Source organism: Drosophila sulfurigaster, chromosome 3, assembly GCF_023558435.1.
Source record: "Drosophila sulfurigaster albostrigata strain 15112-1811.04 chromosome 3, ASM2355843v2, whole genome shotgun sequence".
In the NCBI taxonomy this organism is placed as follows: Eukaryota; Metazoa; Arthropoda; class Insecta; order Diptera; family Drosophilidae; genus Drosophila; species Drosophila sulfurigaster.
Genome location: NC_084883.1, coordinates 26,840,428 through 26,858,128, shown reverse-complemented (window position 1 = coordinate 26,858,128; position 17,701 = coordinate 26,840,428). Strand labels below are relative to the sequence as shown.

The 17,701-nt window shown below is 37.3% G+C and overlaps 2 protein-coding genes across 3 annotated transcripts in view; both read left to right on the top strand.

The window, feature by feature from the left end:
- Positions 1-14,693, top strand: part of LOC133840825 (uncharacterized) — an 86,801-nt gene extending 72,108 nt beyond the window's left edge. For both annotated transcript variants that reach the window (XM_062272916.1, XM_062272915.1), the window contains 4 exons: positions 12,936-13,098; positions 13,185-13,498; positions 13,563-13,766; positions 13,834-14,693. In XM_062272916.1, coding sequence (XP_062128900.1) covers positions 12,936-13,098; positions 13,185-13,498; positions 13,563-13,766; positions 13,834-14,091 — 939 coding nt within the window. In that variant the 3' untranslated portion in view covers positions 14,092-14,693. The remainder of the gene's footprint in view (positions 1-12,935; positions 13,099-13,184; positions 13,499-13,562; positions 13,767-13,833) is intronic.
- A 627-nt stretch (positions 14,694-15,320) lies between these two features.
- Positions 15,321-16,560, top strand: LOC133840260 (CDK-activating kinase assembly factor MAT1). Its single transcript, XM_062272002.1, has one exon. The coding sequence runs from the start codon at positions 15,425-15,427 to the stop codon at positions 16,385-16,387; it is 963 nt and encodes a 320-aa protein (XP_062127986.1). The 5' UTR covers positions 15,321-15,424; the 3' UTR covers positions 16,388-16,560.
- Positions 16,561-17,701: the final 1,141 nt, after the last annotated feature.

Sequence of the window (17,701 nt, the reverse complement as noted above, 5' to 3'; positions counted from 1 at the left end):
GATTTTATTGATTGATAACAGCATGGAGTCAAAGGAATAAGAAAAGTGTACTGTAAAGAAAATGATTTACTTTTGATCAATTTGAACTTTATCTTTATGTTGTTTTTGCTTAATGTGTATTTATTCTAAATAAATTATGTTTAGAATTACATATTTTCTTTACTCGTTTATATAAATGAATGTTATTATATATTTTCTTTACTTAAATTGATTGATAGAACTATGTTCACTTATCCTCTTGCCTTAAATGCATCTCGCAAGCATCTTTAGTATCAGCATAGAATCAATTTGTGTCAAATCTTTTTTGGATATACAAAGAAATAATAATGGGATAAGATTTGCTAAAATGTAAATTTGTATTTACTTATCGAATAACTTAAAGATTATAGGAATTCGTTTTTATATAAATTGCTCTAATTCTATCATTATTTTGCTCTTAAGCAACATTTATTCTAATTCTAAACTCAAGCAACAAAAACTGATGTGTAAGATCAGTTTTTCATCTTTCTGTTAATGTCAGACATTTCTTTTTTGGCTCCCATTACTTTAAAGACAAAGACTTACTTTTGACAATACTAAAATTTACATTAATGTTATTTTTACTTATTATTTTTATATATTTGCTCGATTTATACAATATATGCTATAACTTTGAATTAAAATCACAAGCTTTTACACAACTCTTTGCTCTAATTATATAATTTCCTTTTAAGCAACATTTGTTCATACTTTAAATTAAACTCGTAAGTAACTCTAACAGCAGTTGCATGTCCCATATATTCTTTCTATTTCTATCTTGGCTACTCGGTCAGTAACTTTAAAAAAAAGTTTACTACTCTCGGATGCAGTTAAAAACTGCCCTCGTTGGTCGGCTGACAGTTGTTGCTGCTTAATAAGTTTTCATGTACTTATTGTCAGCTGAAAGAGTTGTCGAGTTTTTGCGCTTTGAGCAAATAATTAAACTGTCCAACTTGTTGTTGTCTTCTTCTTTTTTATCTCGAACTCGAACACTACTCAAAAAAGCAGACAGTGGCACAATTGTTGTTGTTGTTGTTGTTGATGCTGTTGCTGCTTCAACGCGAATGCCACTCATAAATTGCAACTTCAAATGGCATAGAGCAAAATCCTTGAAGTAGAACTTCTTTTTCTACTTTTTAGCGGCATGTCTGAGACTTGCTCGCAAATGCATATTCTTTTCATATTTGATGACATGCCGAGTTAGGGGAAGTGGAAGTGGTAGTGGTAGTGGAAGGCATTTGGGAATTCTAGAAACCGAAACAAGTTGCAAACAAGCACAAACTTTGCTTTAACAAAATTTTTGTGTGAATGCGAATTGCAGCAGAAACGCAATAAACTTTGCAGTTGGCTGCCAAAGTGCTAGGCTGACTATAGAGAGTGGGATGGCAGTAAGGAGAAGGGGGAAGCCGGGGGTGGCAGCCACAACTGGGTATTTTTGGTATTTATAGCTGCAACAGCCGAAAAAGTTTTTAGTTCCAAAACGCGGCAAAGTTTCGACAAAAGCAAAATACGAGCGAGTTATCAGCGCGGGGGCGCAGCAAAGCAGCAGTCAGAGGAAGTTGGTGCTAGAGAGAGGAATGACATGTGCAAATAGACAACACACACACACACACACACAGCTCGACACACACACACACACTCCCACACATCCGACCACAAACACTCATCTACTTTTGCAGACCGCACAACAATCGCGTTATAGATACAAGCATTTATGTGTGTATCATTTACGCACGTCAAACATTTGACTTTGGCTCCTCTTGCAACACTTTTTCAACTTGCCACAAATTGAAAAAGTTTCACATACTGCTTGCCGCTGCTAGTATTTGTCATGCTCATATATAGTATACATATGTACTCCATATACTTTTACTTCTGTCTGTTGTAAAGTAACACAAAGAAGAACCTGAAGGAAGTGTTTAGGTGTCTCTGACATATCGACACACAAATACTTTACTAGATTGACGAACTAAGTGCTGCTTCATCTGCTTTGTGATGGAACTAAGAGCTACAATATGAATAATGTATTAATGAAATAGTTGTATTTTTATTTACTTGCAATATAAATCATATTATGACTCGGCAAATATGCTTTCAATTTTGCAGTTGCAATATGCATAGAATTATAGTAGTGAAATTTAATATAATTTGCTTTCCATATGAATCATATTATATTTCGGCAAATTTGTTTGTGAATATGTATAATTTATAGCAATATACATATGAATCATATTTTAATTAGAGCAATTCGTTATTCCCAAATGAGCATATTTATGTTGAAATTAATAAACTTTTTGTGAAAGCTATTATTATCAAATTCGCGAAGTCAGCAATATTTTGACAGTTATATGTATGTGAAGTTGCTAAAATATTTAGGCAATAATTCAGTTTGTCGTAAAATCAAATAAAAACGTATTGTAATAAAGTAGGTGTGACATATCGCTACACAAATACTCTAAATAGATAGATGAACTAACTGCTTTAAAAGCTACTTTAGTATCAAGAGTAGCTGAAAGAGTCTCGCCCGGGACAAATTCCGACATGGAATTACCCATATATTTTAATTAAGCTTCAATATCAATTATATTATATTGGTGCAAATATATCATAAATATGTTTCAATATAAATAATGAAATATATACGAGTATATTTTATGGTAATTATGTTACAATTTATCATATTTTAATTGGTTTCATTTTGACTATTCTCACATGAACATATTTAAGTTGAATTAAATTAATTTTGCATTAGGGCAAAACTTATTTAATATTTCGACAGATATTTATATAGTTTGGACAGCTAATTATGTTGTGCTGAAAATGTAAAGTAAATGAAAGTAAAGCAATGTAATGAAAGCAAAGTAAATTCCGAAAATATTAGTGAAATTTGTTGGACAGTTTACAAGTTTTGCGCGCCACAACTTTAAAAACCGCTTAAGAATTATAAAAAAGCATTTAAATCTCAATCAATCAAACAATTAAATTGTAGAAATATAGCTTAGATTTCTTAAAGCAAATGCGATTCTACAATTTAAGAAATTTTAATTACATAACCGCAAAAGTAGTGAAAGTTTCAGCTGCAGCCAATTGCAAATTGCTTTGTCATCCAAACCACATTATCTCTGGCTGAGCTCAAAGCCCTACTTTGCGAGATATATACTATCCCCTCCTCCCCACTCCCCTTTCATAACCTAGCACACAATTCTCAGAGCAGCAGCAGCAACGAATGAACGAACGAACTTTGACAATGGTGCGCCAAAAAGTATGCAATGGCATTTGACGCACAGCATGTCACGCGTCAAAGCACTTGGGTGTGTGTAGAGAGAGAGGGGTGAGGGAGATGAAGAGGGAGCCGAGGGAGGAGTGAGAGCAGAGGTCAGCTGGTGGCGTTATTCAATAAGGTTATTTGATATTTTGCAGCAATTGCATTTACGTCATGCTCGCACAATATGTCAAACATTGCGAGCGAACGCTTTGGAAAATTGTAGAGGGAAAAACGCGGGCAAAATGCTGCCAAATTGCATTTACACACATTTCGCACACTTTACACCTTCTACACATAGACACGTAGCTGCAGGCAACTTCAGCTGCTGCTGCTGTTGTGTATTATTTTTCACCTGCAAGTGTGTGTGTGTGTATTTCATTTTTATTTGGTTTTACCTTTTGCGATATTCTGCATTTCACTCACGCTTCAATTCCAGCTACAAAGTTCACTTTTATTATTAAATTCGCGCAAAGTTTTTGAAAAATGCAATATGCATTCACATACTGCGAAATGTGTGTGTGTGTGTGTGAGTGCGTGTTTGTGTATATGTGTGTGCAGTGTCATCACAATTAAAACGCATTTAAAATGTTAATTCATTTAGCAAGCAAAACGCGAAACGCGCGCAGCTTAAATTAAATTTTGCACTCAGCAAAGTTAAATTGCGCAGTGCAACTTTTGACTTCAGCTTCCCGAGCTATGCTGCATATTAAATGGTCTGCCACGATATCAAAATGAGAATGTTACAAGCGAAATTCCTTGACTCCTTGAAGTGCTTTAAGCAGTTTCCACTGACTAATTTAATCACTTTTGAAAAGTCTTTTGGGATATGTCATAAAATAAGTGGGTTGTAAATTTTATACAATTTGTTTCATTCTTCATTAAAAATTGTTGTTCGTATTCCATCTAAATGTCACTAACTTATAAATTCAGTTAAAAAGGATGGCTAATTTTGAATTCTTAAAAAGTAAATACTCTACACACATAAAAAATCACTCCTAAATTCTAGAAAACAATTGTTTAAATTAAATAACTAAAAATGAAATTTAAAAATTGGTACAAATTAAATTCAAATCCAAGTGTTAAACTTTAAACGTATTTCGAATACCAACTTAGTGAACTTAAAAGTTGTTTATTTTAAAGTCGTTTAAGCGTGGCCTTCAAACAACTTTTTAAATGTTCTGCAGATATAAAAAGCACATAAAATGTTATAAAAAAACTGCCTTAAATCGACTCAAGTACGACGTTTACAGAGTATCTTCAAGTCGCTTGCGCTAAATTGCTTGCTTTGTGAAGTGAACATAAGCATTTTCCTTGATGTCACGAAGATTGCGTTAGACTGCGAAAACGTGTGTGTGTGTGCGTGAGAATGTGGGTGTATGTGTGTGAGTGTGTGTACATTCAAAGACGGAAGCAAGCATTTGGCAACATGCAGCGCGTCAACGACGTTGACTTGATGACTTTTGACTTTTTGGTGCTGCTGGTTGCAAGTGCAATTGCCACAAGCAATATGTCGACACACTTGCCACACACGCACACACACGCACACTCACACCCCCATACATCCCACACCAGCTCTCATCTTGCATAAAGCTGTCGTAACATGTGTTTTGAGGGCAGCGAGCTGGCTTGAGCGAACGCTTGGGGGCAACATTTATCTCCTCAATTGCATAATTCTAAAGCAGCTGCTCCTCGGACAATTGCAACTCAATTGCAAGTTCTCCCGGTTGAATTTGCATTTGACAATTGCACTTGCAATTATTTAATATTTGTTGCAAATTGTTTGTTTTACATTTTTATGGCATCGCTTTCGATTGGGGGCAGCGTCTAGACAGGATGCAGCTTCCAAGCGGAAATTAATGACTGCCAACAGTCCGCACTCGAGCGAGGCTAAATGAAATGAAAGCTTTCCAAATAACTAGCTACATTTCAGCCTGACGACCAGTTAGTCCGGCCTTTTACAATGGGCAAAGGATACGTAGGGGAAACTCTCTACTTAGACTCTTTTTAATGAAAGCTAGTTCAGGGGTGGAACTGAAGATACCCTTTCTTTGAAAACGAATATTGTTGCACTGTTCGATTAAAACAAGTAAGGTGTAAAATTGTACTTAAAGAATGTCTATAGTATCTCAATTTAATACGATTTTTAAACTCAGATTGTTATAAATAACAACTTACTGCTTTAAATGCTCTTGGAGTATTTCTAAATCATCTCAACTTGAAACTATTTTGTAGCCCCGTTTGATTAATTATGATGATTGAAACAAATTATTCCTCAAGTTTGACTTTTGGAATTTCTACACCATTTCAATTGAAAACAAATTTTAGGCTTTTTCTGCTATGACTTTTCAACTTCAATCTTTCAAAATAATATTTCCAACAATAGTTCTTCAGAAACCGTCCACTTCAAGCCACTGTATCAATCTATATTCCGAATAGTCTCTCACAGAGACAGAACTTTAAAACCTACTCAGAAATATACCTTTCACTTCTTGCTCTTCTTTTCGTGCAGGGTATGTGAATTGCTTTCATCTTGCTTCTTTGTATATCTTTCATTTCAGTTCGAGTGCTTTAGAATAAATCAGCTCGGAACATTTTCTGCATAATTTGAATGAAACTTCGACGGGGGGAGGGGCGGAGTTGTAGTCAAAGAATTCAAGAGGAAGTGAGCGGGAAAGCCGCTTAAAAATGTATCTGACAGATACATTTATTCAGCTAGATAGATGCTGGACAAATAGTCGCGATGCGATCCGATGCGAATCGATTGAGTTTCGAAGCTCTGAGCTGCAATTTAAATTCAATTTTACACAAATATAAACAAACGAATGGAAATGCGTTCGAGTGGCAAGGGGAGGGGGGAAGCAGGAATCCTTTTCAACGTCGTCTCTTTATGATGATATTTCACGTTTTCCCTCTGTCGAGTTGAGTTGTGAATTGAAGTTTTTTGTGTAATGCTCGAAATGCATTTTAAACGGCCATCTCGCAAGTTGTTGCTGTTCAATTGCGCTGGCGGCATCATTAAATTTGCAATGTTTGCGGCTTGCGGCATGTTGAATGTGGCATGTGGCATGTGGCATGCGGCATGCGGCAGGTAGAGCTTTGTTTTATGGTACACATGAGGAAAGACTCGAGTTTGTGACAACATTGTTTTGTTTTTGTTATGGCTGCTCGCTTTCAATCAGAGAGCTTTCACAACAATTGCAACGTTGACAACGACAACGAGAATAGCAACGGGAAAGGGAACGGGAACAGCTAAGAGGATTCCATCTAATATCCTGCGAGGGAGTGAACAATGTTGTCCCGACAGTTGCAGCCTGTGTCTCCCACAAGTCCATCACCCGCTTTCAGACGCAAAGTCAGTCCGAATCCCTGTTGTTCCTGTCGCTTATTGGATTGACTTAAACCCACCAAAGGCATGGGAGTAAAGGGAGAAAGCCGCAGAGTGTGAGCAAAAAAAGGCGTAGCTAAAGTGAGAAAGAAGAAGCTATTGAAAGAGAGAGAGAAAGAGACGGAGAGTTGTAAAGAGCAGACAGTGCTCTGCACTCTGTGTGAGAAATACAAATAATAAAATGTAATAACTGTAGTATGAACTAGGATATTGAAAGAGAGGCTCTTAGCAGTAGGAGTTGAATGCAATAGAGAGCCAAAGAGGCTCTAAACGAGTGGTACACAACTGGAAAGAGTAAAAAGCAGTTGTAATAGAGCCAAGCAGGAGTAAATTGAGACAGCTATTGAAAGCATTAGTAACTAATAGCAGCACAAATTGATATTATAAAGTTGCATTAGCTAAAAGAAGAATTAAGTAGATGGGCAGAGCTTTTACTTAATGTATTTATAAAGCAATATATATTTAATGTTTTTATAACATATTTTTTCTTATTATTAGAAATTGTGAAGCGATATTTCTGTATGCAAAAAGAACAAAAAAGAGTTTAGGTCAATTAGTTCTTTTCTATTTAATACAGATTGACTTGACGAAAAAGAACAATGTAAGGATATATAGAATATAGAAGTGAAGCAGTCCCTTTTTATTTAAGTACTGATAAGTAAAGAACTTTATATTTGTATTATTATTAATAAGTACAATAAATGTAAGTAAAATTACTAGCAGCAAAGTGATAGAAACTGTAGTAAGAATATCTGTAATAAAACTAATATTATACAAGCAGTAGAAAAATTACTTGAAGTAAGCACACATATTACAAAAGTTATAGCACTATAATAGAATATAAAGCGTAGTTGGGATTAAGTTATAAGCAGTGGTCGTAAAATCATCCTTGCCAAAGAGAATAACAAAATTTTGTACAGTTCGCACACACACACATACACATACACAAAGTGCGACTGTCAAATCAAAGTCGATTAAGCAATTGCGAATCACTTGCATATTGCATTAATTAAATCAAACTGCAGCATTTTTAATGCGCATTAAATGTTTATGATGAACCAGAGGGGATGATGGACCGTAACGTAAGGGAAATGTTAACGTGACGTTTACGTAATGATTGTCATAAATTTGCATTTATTGCGCGTTGGCGAGGCAATTCATTTAGTGGCCGTGGTCATAGAGAACAACGGATACAACGAGATCTCGTCATGGGGATAAAGATGGTGGTGGCAAGGTGGCAAGATTCTGTTGATGCTGCGACTGTGACTGCTACTGCGACTACGATGTCCTGACATCCTGTCAGCTGACAGGACAGCAGAGTGAGCGTTGAGTCTATTAATTAAAGTGTCGTTGCTAATGAGTTAGATTAAAGCGCACGGCACACAGGACACTGACCAGCTATAGTCGAGTTGTGCTGTGTGCGTAATTGGCTGCAGGATAATATCGACTCGAGGCACACACACACACATGTCTGCTTGTGCTCGTGTGCGCGAAATTGGGCCAGCATTCATTATGCTTTTTATGCACGACAGACGACGACAAGGTCCTTTAATACCTGCCCAGCTTAATGTCCTGCAATTACTAGCAGCAGCCACAGAGCACAGAGACAACTACAGCTGCAGCATTTGTTTGTGCTCAGTTGCGATTTGACTCGTTAACTGCGTCCAAATTGTCCCCGGAAAGTATGCAACAATAAATTTGTTTATGATTGCGGCTAATTTCAACTTTTATTTGCACATTTTTACTTTATGATCGAACTGTCTGCGTCAATCAGGCTTAGCAGACATCAGCACATAAACGCCAACTGCAACAGCTTTGCAAAACATTTCTAACTGTTAGGCAAAGAGTGAAGTATTTAAAGAGAAGGCTTTGGGCTTAAAGCAAATTCCACGAATTTAATTCGAGAGCTAGACGTGTTGTTTAATGTGAAACATTGCGTTTACATTTAAATACTGATGAGAAAAGAAATTTAAGAAGTTGCTTAATCAGATATTCCAACGATGCTTTAACATTACTTTTGAACACTGAACAAAAGTGACTCAGAATATTTAACGATTTAATAGGTAGTAATTTTCTGCATTATGTGTATTATAGCTAACAAAAATATCAAGCATTTTTACCTTAAACTGATGAATTTAATTTGAGATTTGCATTTTAAAATAAACCATTTCCTATACATTTAAATACTGATAAGTTAAGAAATTTAGATATTTTAACACCAATTTTGAACATAGATGTCTTAAAATTCTTGCAAAATAAAATATTATTAGTAATTTTTTATATATATTCCGAGTCATAAGTTTTTGTCTTTTAAGTTATGAATTTAATTTGAGAGCTGTTGAAAGTTAAGTATTTCCTATATACATACTTAAATGCATATGAATCTGTCAACATCAACAAATTTGAAAGGTTTAAAGCGAGCATAGATGGATATTCTAAAGATGTTTTAATGTCCTCAAAAATCGATGCTTTTATCGATATATAGAAAAGATCTATAGGCAACAATTATATACGATGTGAATAATGAGCAGTTTTTACATTAGCAATAAACGATGCTTATTTGGTTTATATTTATAAAGCTTAATATGCTGTTCAAATAGAAACATTTCTTAACAAATAAGCTTTTAGATCTCTTACTTTAGCAAAGAACGTTTATAAAGCAAACAACAAAATGTGCTTTCATTTCATGTAATGTTTGTAAATTACACGCTTAGTAATCGTAAAGAAAATATTGTTTTAAAATTGGGTTTTTTCAGATCTAATGATTGATGTGTTATTGAGCAGCTTTTTAAGCAAATGTCATTGGCACTTAGGACTTTTCGTTTTCGTTTTTTTTTTTGGCCTATAGCAATAAATGGCGTACGAGAATATATTAAATGTTTGTTGTTGTTGCTGCTGGTGTAGCGCAAATGGAATGAAAGCGTTAACAAATGTTGTTTTATTGCTAACAATGTCGTGTGTCATAAAATGGCATCAGAACAGACGCGCAAACAGCGCAACCAACAGTGATAAACAGCCCAAAACGAGAGCTTTCAAAGAGGGCGGGGGGCGGGGCAGGGCGTTCATCGAGGTTGACTCTTAAATAAAGCACATAACATATATCAGCGTTTCATAGTCACAGTTACACACGTACACTCACGCACACACACACACACTCAAACATTTCGGCTGCTGCTGTTGAGGCTGATAAAAAAATGTTTCAACATGTATGTAAATGGCAACTTTGTCAATTTTTATTTGTTTATTTCGTTTGCAACTCCCACTTGGCTCAGTCGCTGCTCTCTCTCTCTTTCGCTTTCTCTCTACCTTTCTCTCCCACTTCATCGCTCTTTCCTCTGGTTGTCATTTTATAGATATTGTGAGCACTTTCCGCCTTCAATTTTTTGCTGCCTGCCCCGTAAAGTGCTTTATGTGGCACAGCCGGAAATTTACCAAGTGCCGTTATTAATACTAATATTTTTATATATCTCACTTTGTCCCTACCCCTACGTGTGTGTGTGTGTGTTCTGTGGCATTTGACTTTTAATGGGCCACACAATTGAGCGCTTAAAAACGTAAAACTGAAAAACTGTTGACATGACGAAAGGTTGCCAAGCGAGTGCCGAAAGCTTTTGTAAATTAATACAATTTGACTTTTGTTTCACTGTATGTATGTGTGTGTGTGTGTGTGTGAGTCGGTATGTGTGTGAGTGCGACCTCTAATGAGCTTAGCTGAATTTCATTTGTGTTCTAGTTGCGGTTACAAAATACGCCACCAATTAAATTTATGAATTCTCTCAAACTTTTCTAATTTGCTTTGAATTCGTCTGCAATTTTGATTGAATTAAATTTTAAATCATGCTTTTATTTATACCTTACAATGCAGAAGGCTCTTTTACTAGTGCGATTTTCTATTGCTATTACCAATTATATTAATTGCATATTGAATTAAATGTAATGTTGTAAAATAAATAAATTGAGCATTTTAGTGTTGAATATTGCATTTATAGAGGTTTACTTTATTGAATACATCATGTAAAATTGTTTGGAATATGATTAGAAATAAAATTTTATTTGTGGTTCCTAGCTCTGACTTTCAAAAAGTCTAACAAACTTTATAATAACTCAATCTGCATATTTTGAGTTGAAGACTTTTAAGTTAGCAAGAATTCTCTTAAAATACAATGCTGGAAATTTGGTTGAATTGTTCAATGTATAATAATAATAAAGTATTTTACTTTATTTAATCAAACATTTTTCATTTGTTGGTATTTTAATATTTCAAAATACTTGCGGAATGTGAATATGAATAGAAGATGTTTTATTTTTATTACGTTCATTCAAAGTGTTAACAAACTTTGCAACAACTAAATCTATACATTTTTCTCTTAAATTTATTATTGCACAGATGTGATAGAAAGAAAATATATTGAAATGTTCTAATCGAAGGTTTTATTTGTAAATATTTAAAAATAATATTAAACATGATTTTCAACCAACTTTCGAACTCAATATTTATTTTTTACTTACAAAACATATTTAAAGTTATCAACGTAATGCGTAAATCCTGCACACTAAAAGCTAAGCTTGAGCACTTTATTTTATTAAAATAAATTTGCTTTTCTACGAGAGCAGTTAATGCTTAAATTAAGCTCCACTTTGAGTCTTTCTCAAAGCTGCTTCAGCTCCACTTGCCTGGCATTGTTTTAATGTCGAAAAGCTATGTGAAAACTTAACCTCCATTATTCGCTATATAAATTGGAGGACACTGATGCAGCTGCTCCTGGCCGCAGGCCACTAAATTGTGGCAACAGCTGCTGGCTGCAGTCTCTGTTGCTGTTGCTGTTGCTGTTCCTATCGCTGCCTTTGCCGTTGCATATTCATTTCAGAAAGCTTTGTGCAGCTTATACCACGGCTGTGGCTGCCGCTGATGTTGCTGTTGCACTTGCTGTGGCTATGAGTGAGCAAGAGAGAGAGAGAGAGAGGGGGGGGAGAAGAATGCCACTCTGTGCGCTCTGACTGATGGCCAGGTAAGCCCGTTGCAAGCGTCAAGCTGCCGGCGGATTAAGTAAAATATGCAGCAAACGGGATTGCAGTTGATGGACGCGATTAAAAATATGATGCAGACACAAATTGCAGGCGGACTTTCGTAAATCTGCCGTTTTGCCTGCATAATGAAACAAAATGTCAATGCGGCAAATTCAAACGGGGAGATTTCCATCATTACGCAGTTGCCGAACATTAAATTGTCGTCGTATTTAATATTAATTATTAAAGACCCAACTGAAAACTTTGCAAAGTGACAAAAACGGCTTAAAGAGCGCTCAGAAAACGAACCACAACAAAAAATTGTATTTCTTTGCATTTTTCTTTTTGCTGCGAATTAAGGATTAATTTGCCGACTGAGCAAAAACTTTTTTGCTTTGTGCTTGCCCAACAAACTGTGCTACAATTTTGGCTGGCCATGACTTTAATTCATTAGACTAAAAACAGCAGCTTGACCTATAGAGAAAAAGTGGCTTCAAAAAAGAAAAAAAAGTGGAAAATATGTTAAAGTATAAAACACTTTATGCCAGATATCTAGGTATGTAGGTAGCAACAGCATTTGGCAGCTCTTCCGCTTCCATTTCCATTTCCGTTTCCGCTTGCAATTTCATTACCTTAATGCGCACCAAGTGAAAGCAGAGGCCGAACAAAAATACATATCGGACATGGCAGCAGGCCGAACGAAGAAGACCGGGGCAAAAGTTTTTAAATCTTTATTTATACAGCTTCCGCAGAGCATTTTGTCGCTTTGCCTGAAACTTTGTGGTTGTCACCGAATGTGTGTGTATACGGTGTGTATGTGTATGTGTGGGGGGTGCTTAAAAATGAAATAATTTTGACAGCCACACTTCTGTGGCTGCTGCTCTGGCTCCAACTCCAACTCCTGCTGCAGCATTTACAAAATGCCTTGACAAAAGTTTTGCCCAAGGGTCGTCACACACACTCCATGCTGCATTAAGGGATGTGATAGGGAGGGGAGGCTATGGGGAGCATTCTATTGGTTGCCATGGCAAGCTAATGGAATTGAGAGGCAAACCCAGCACCAAACTCTGCTTGAGTCGAGCTCAAAGCGGATTATGTGGCGCAACTTGCCAAATTGTTTAGTTGTTTTGTTAAAAACTTTTGCATCCTCTACTCGCCAACTATCTGCCTTACTTCCTTCCGTCCTTCCATTCTCGTCCCCTTCTCTCTTATCTCTGAGCGTATTAACTCGTATTCACATTTCCCCCTTTCCACTTTCAGTGCATGCGCGCCTATGTGGAGTTTGAGATAACCGAAGGCGCCTACGAGATCTCCTGCCCGGATGCCAAGTGTCCAGCCCAAGGCGCCATTTCGCTGCCCGAAATTGCGAATCTAACCACAACGAATCTGCTGAAGAAGCATCATCGTTATCGCTTAAATCGAGGTACGTGTTGTCGTCACCTGCTAATCTCTCTCGCCTAATCGAATCACATTTATCACACTTTGTTTGCCTTTCGTTCGTTCGCACAGAAATCGAATTGGACAAGACGCGCACCTGGTGCCCACGTGCGGGCTGCGAGACAATTTGCATGGTGGGTGCCCCAGCTCCATTTACAGCTGGAACCGCAGCAGCAGCCGCAGCAGCAGCTACTTCTCCTGCTTCCGCGCCAGCTGCTATGGTTGGCAATGGAACTGGCTCGATTTGCCAAATGGATGAATCGCCTTCGACATCGCAGAGCTATACACCGCAGCTGGAGGGCGTCAATACGCCCAGCGTCTTGCTCTCCATATCCGTGCACTGTCCGTCATGCAAGGATGAGTTCTGTGCACTCTGCAAGAAGGCGGTAAGTTTTAACTTTGCTTGTGAGTCAACAAATGTATTGAATTCGCGTCTCGTCTCGTTTGCAGTATCATCCAAACATTAGCTGCGAGGAATTCGGACGACGCCTGATTGCCGATGGACAGGATGATATTGGCATACCGTTCGATAATGAGCTCATCAAATGCTGCCCCATGTGCGCGGTGCCCATTGAGAAGGATGAGGGCTGCGCTCAGATGATGTGCAAGCGTTGCAAGCACGTCTTCTGCTGGTATTGCCTGGCCAGTCTCGATGTGAGTGTGCTCTCCGTACCCACTCTTCCACTTACTTATCCCATCTCTCTCGTTTTTCCATCCACAGGATGACTTTCTGCTGCGGCATTATGACAAGGGGCCATGCAAGAATAAATTGGGTCATTCGCGTGCCTCCGTTGTGTGGCATCGTGCTCAAGTTATTGGCATATTTGCTGGCTTTGGCATTTTATTATTGGTGGCATCACCGTTGCTGCTGCTTGCGGCGCCGTGCATTATTTGCTGCAAGTGTCGCGGCTGCAGCGGTTCCAAGATTGATGAGGTCGATGCCGAGCTGGAGGAGGAGGTCACCGCATTGCAGGGCTAGCTCGCTAACCGATTTTAATACTGTGTCTCTCATCCAACCCACTTGACTACATCGCCGCATCCGCCGCAGCTCCCCTGACGAGTTATTTGAAATGTTTTTCTTTTTTTGTTTTGTTTTGTTTGTGTCTGCTCTATGACAGCAAAACTATTGTTAATGACGAACCGTTTTAAATTGATTATACATATATTTTAATTGTATGCATTGTATAGTATGTGTTAACTAAATTGTGATATTTACAGTGATTCGATATACAAATCGAATCGAAAATTTGTTGAACCTATACAGAGAAAAAGCGCGCCTTTGATTCTTTTATAATTTTTAGGTTTTCGAGTCGATTTCTTCTTTTTAACATATGTACGTATATTCGTATCTGTATCCGTATCTGTATTCGTATCTCTATCTGTATCTGTATCTGTATATGTAAAAATCAATAATACATACATATATGTTTATTGTTTTATGTTCTTCTTTTCCACATTCAACAAGATTGTATAAATTATGTAAGCCCAAGCAACATTGTAGCCAGTAAGTTAGCCTAAATTTACTAGCCCACTCTAGCATTTTAAGTATATAACTAAATATATATTTCTCATAATTCAAAATGTGCTGCTATAATATCAAAACACATCCACAACCCCACACACACACACACCTTTTTCTGAAGTATTACAGAATGCAACTGCTACTAACGAATCCAACTAAACTGTTAAATGATTCCAAATGTTTGTGCAACTGCTTGGAAATGCTTTTAACTACTTATATACATACATAGACCCAACACACATGAACACACTATGTACGCAATTATTGCAAGAATATATATACATAACAAATAAAAAAATACTGCTGAAAACAAATGTACGTACATCTAAGAAAAGGTTTTGATCGATGTAAATTATTTAAATATTTAATGCATATTATCATATTAAAAAAATATATATATTAAATATATTAATGTGCGTGTATATTAAAAACAATATTTAAATTCTACTCTTAATGTGAAAATTAACGCGTATGCTGTTTGAAATAAAATGTTTAAAATGAATATTCAGTTACATTTTATTTGCTTTTGAATTGCCCGCTCACTTCTATCGATATCGATAAATTAAGGTTACCATACGTTGCGAACTAACAACACCAATCGGTTATCGATTTTGCAGTGTAGCCAGCTGGTAGTTGTTTTGGTATATTTTCTTATGCAAAATCGTATATTTTGCAATTCAAGCAGCGGTCACGCTGATTTTGTTAATTTTGGAAGAGTAATGCAATTTTGTTGTTGACTGTCGGCATTTTCAACTAAGTGCCGCCTGCTAATAAACATATTTATTTAACCATGGAGGAGCAGGCTTGCCCACGATGCAAGACCACAAAGTATCGCAACCCATCGCTCAAGTTGATGGTGAACGTTTGCGGGCACACACTTTGCGAATCATGCGTGGACATGCTCTTTCTCAAGGGCTCCGGCGCCTGTCCCGAGTGCATGGTTCCGTTGCGGCGCAACAACTTTCGGGAGCAGCTGTTTGAGGATCCCATGGTTGAGAAGGAGGTGGATATAAGAAGGCGCATATTGCGGGACTACAATAAGCGCGAAGAGGACTTTGCCTCGCTGGAGGAGTATAACGATTATCTGGAGGAGATTGAGGATATCATTTACAATCTGTGCAACAACATCGAAGTCATCGAGACCAACAAACGTATCGAAGCATACAAGCGTGACAATCGAGAAGTAATTCAGCGCAACAAAACACGTGTCGGACGCGACGAATACGCGCTGGAGGAACTGTTGGAGATAGAGCGGGCGCAGGAGGAATCACGCAAGAAGGAACTGGATGAACTGGAGACGGAACACAAGAAGAAGAAGGCACGCGACAAGCAGGCGCTCATTGAAGAGCTCATGTATAGCGGCAAAGATGCTGCCCAAATTGTCAGCGAGTTTGCAGAGAAGGCGGAAAAGCAGCGCGAGGAAGAGAAACAGCTGCCGCCGCCAAAAGCAGCAACAGAATTCTCCACAGGCATCAAATTTGGTCAATCGGCTGATCCAACGCTGCTGCCAGTGCCCAAATCTGAAGAAGGACCTCTATTCAACTACGAACCTTATTTACCATACACCGAGGGACCGATGGCGCCGCATGCCATCGATATAGAGACCATGGGCTACATTCATCACATACGAACCGAAACGCCACAGGAGAATGCCGGTGGCTTCACCTCCACATTGGCCTGCCAGCGTGCTCTCGAGGAGGCGCTGCAGTGTCTCTATTTTACGCCCACAGCTGGCCTCGGCGTGGGACTTTAGCATTAAGCATAGGATTTGTAAGAGCACAGCACGCTTAATAACCTTTGTTGAACAAATGTGTCTCCTATAGAAATGCATTATTTCCATACTCTATAATCTAATTTATACAGGCAAACTAATAAATATACATATATACACAATGTTCACTCACTAAATGAATGGACTAGCAACAGGTCAAAGGACGTTTAAATCATGCTGCTGTTGCTAACAAGAATTTTGTGTATGTAGAGAAAATTTTGTATAATTATCGATGTCATGTGATGGATTTCATATTCTCGAATCCATTCCAATAGGTCCTGTCCAAATGCGTGAGGATATGGCCGAACTAGGATAATTTTACGAATTTGTAAATAATGCAGCAGCAAATTATTTTTGTAGCATACTTTCAGGCTGTATCAAATGCAAATACTCATCTAATTCTAGCTATAACTCGGCAGGATCTGAACCGATTTCAAAAGGACATGAGTTTTTGTGATCCCACAAACGAAAACAATCTATTGGCATTCAAGGATTTTCAGAATCCGATAAAAAATATCACCGGAAATTTCTCTAAGGGGGTACCATGCAAAAATTGTGCAAAAATCAAGTTTTCCGCCATAACTTCGCCATTTACAGGACGATTCTGATGTCCTTTTAAGGATCGATAGATATTAGCATCTAAACAGAGAATCTAAAAGAATATCCTTCAAAATCCTTTACACATCCGAGGAAAAAGGACTTTTTCGTATACATAAAAATCGCAATATCCTTAATATCCTTGTAAGAATCAAGCTGAAATTAGTGTCAAACAATATTATTTTGAAAGGACTATTAACTGGCCAAAGGACATTCAAATCGTCCTGTTACTTTCGGAGCTAGCCAGAATTTTATGTTTTTGATAATTTTCCATTCGCCCTGAAGCCGAAATTTTTGAAGTGTTGGATTCTTAGATGACACCATAATTTTTTAATGCCAACCGATAGATTTAGGGTCCATAAATATAATATGAAAGGTCCTGTCAAAATGCGTAAGGAAATGGTCGACAAAGGACAATTTTTCTAATTTGCAAATAAGTAGCAAAAATTTTTTGTAGCATGCTTTGAGGCTGCATCGATGTAAATTTTTGTCTTAATTAAAGCTATAACACGCCATGATCTGAAAGGATTTCGAAAAGATATACGTTGTTGTGTTCGTATTTGTAAACTCTGTCGAACAGGATTTTAAATTTTTGACTATTTTCTCTAAACAACGAAATGGAAATTTTACAAGTGTTTTATTCTTTGATGATAATTTGAAGTACATTTGCACAATTTTACTAGATGGTAGTATCCCCAA

Bases quoted from the DNA above. Each gene is read 5' to 3' on its own strand.
- LOC133840260 (XM_062272002.1), top strand. From the start codon at position 15,425: ATGGAGGAGCAGGCTTGCCCACGATGCAAGACCACAAAGTATCGCAAC.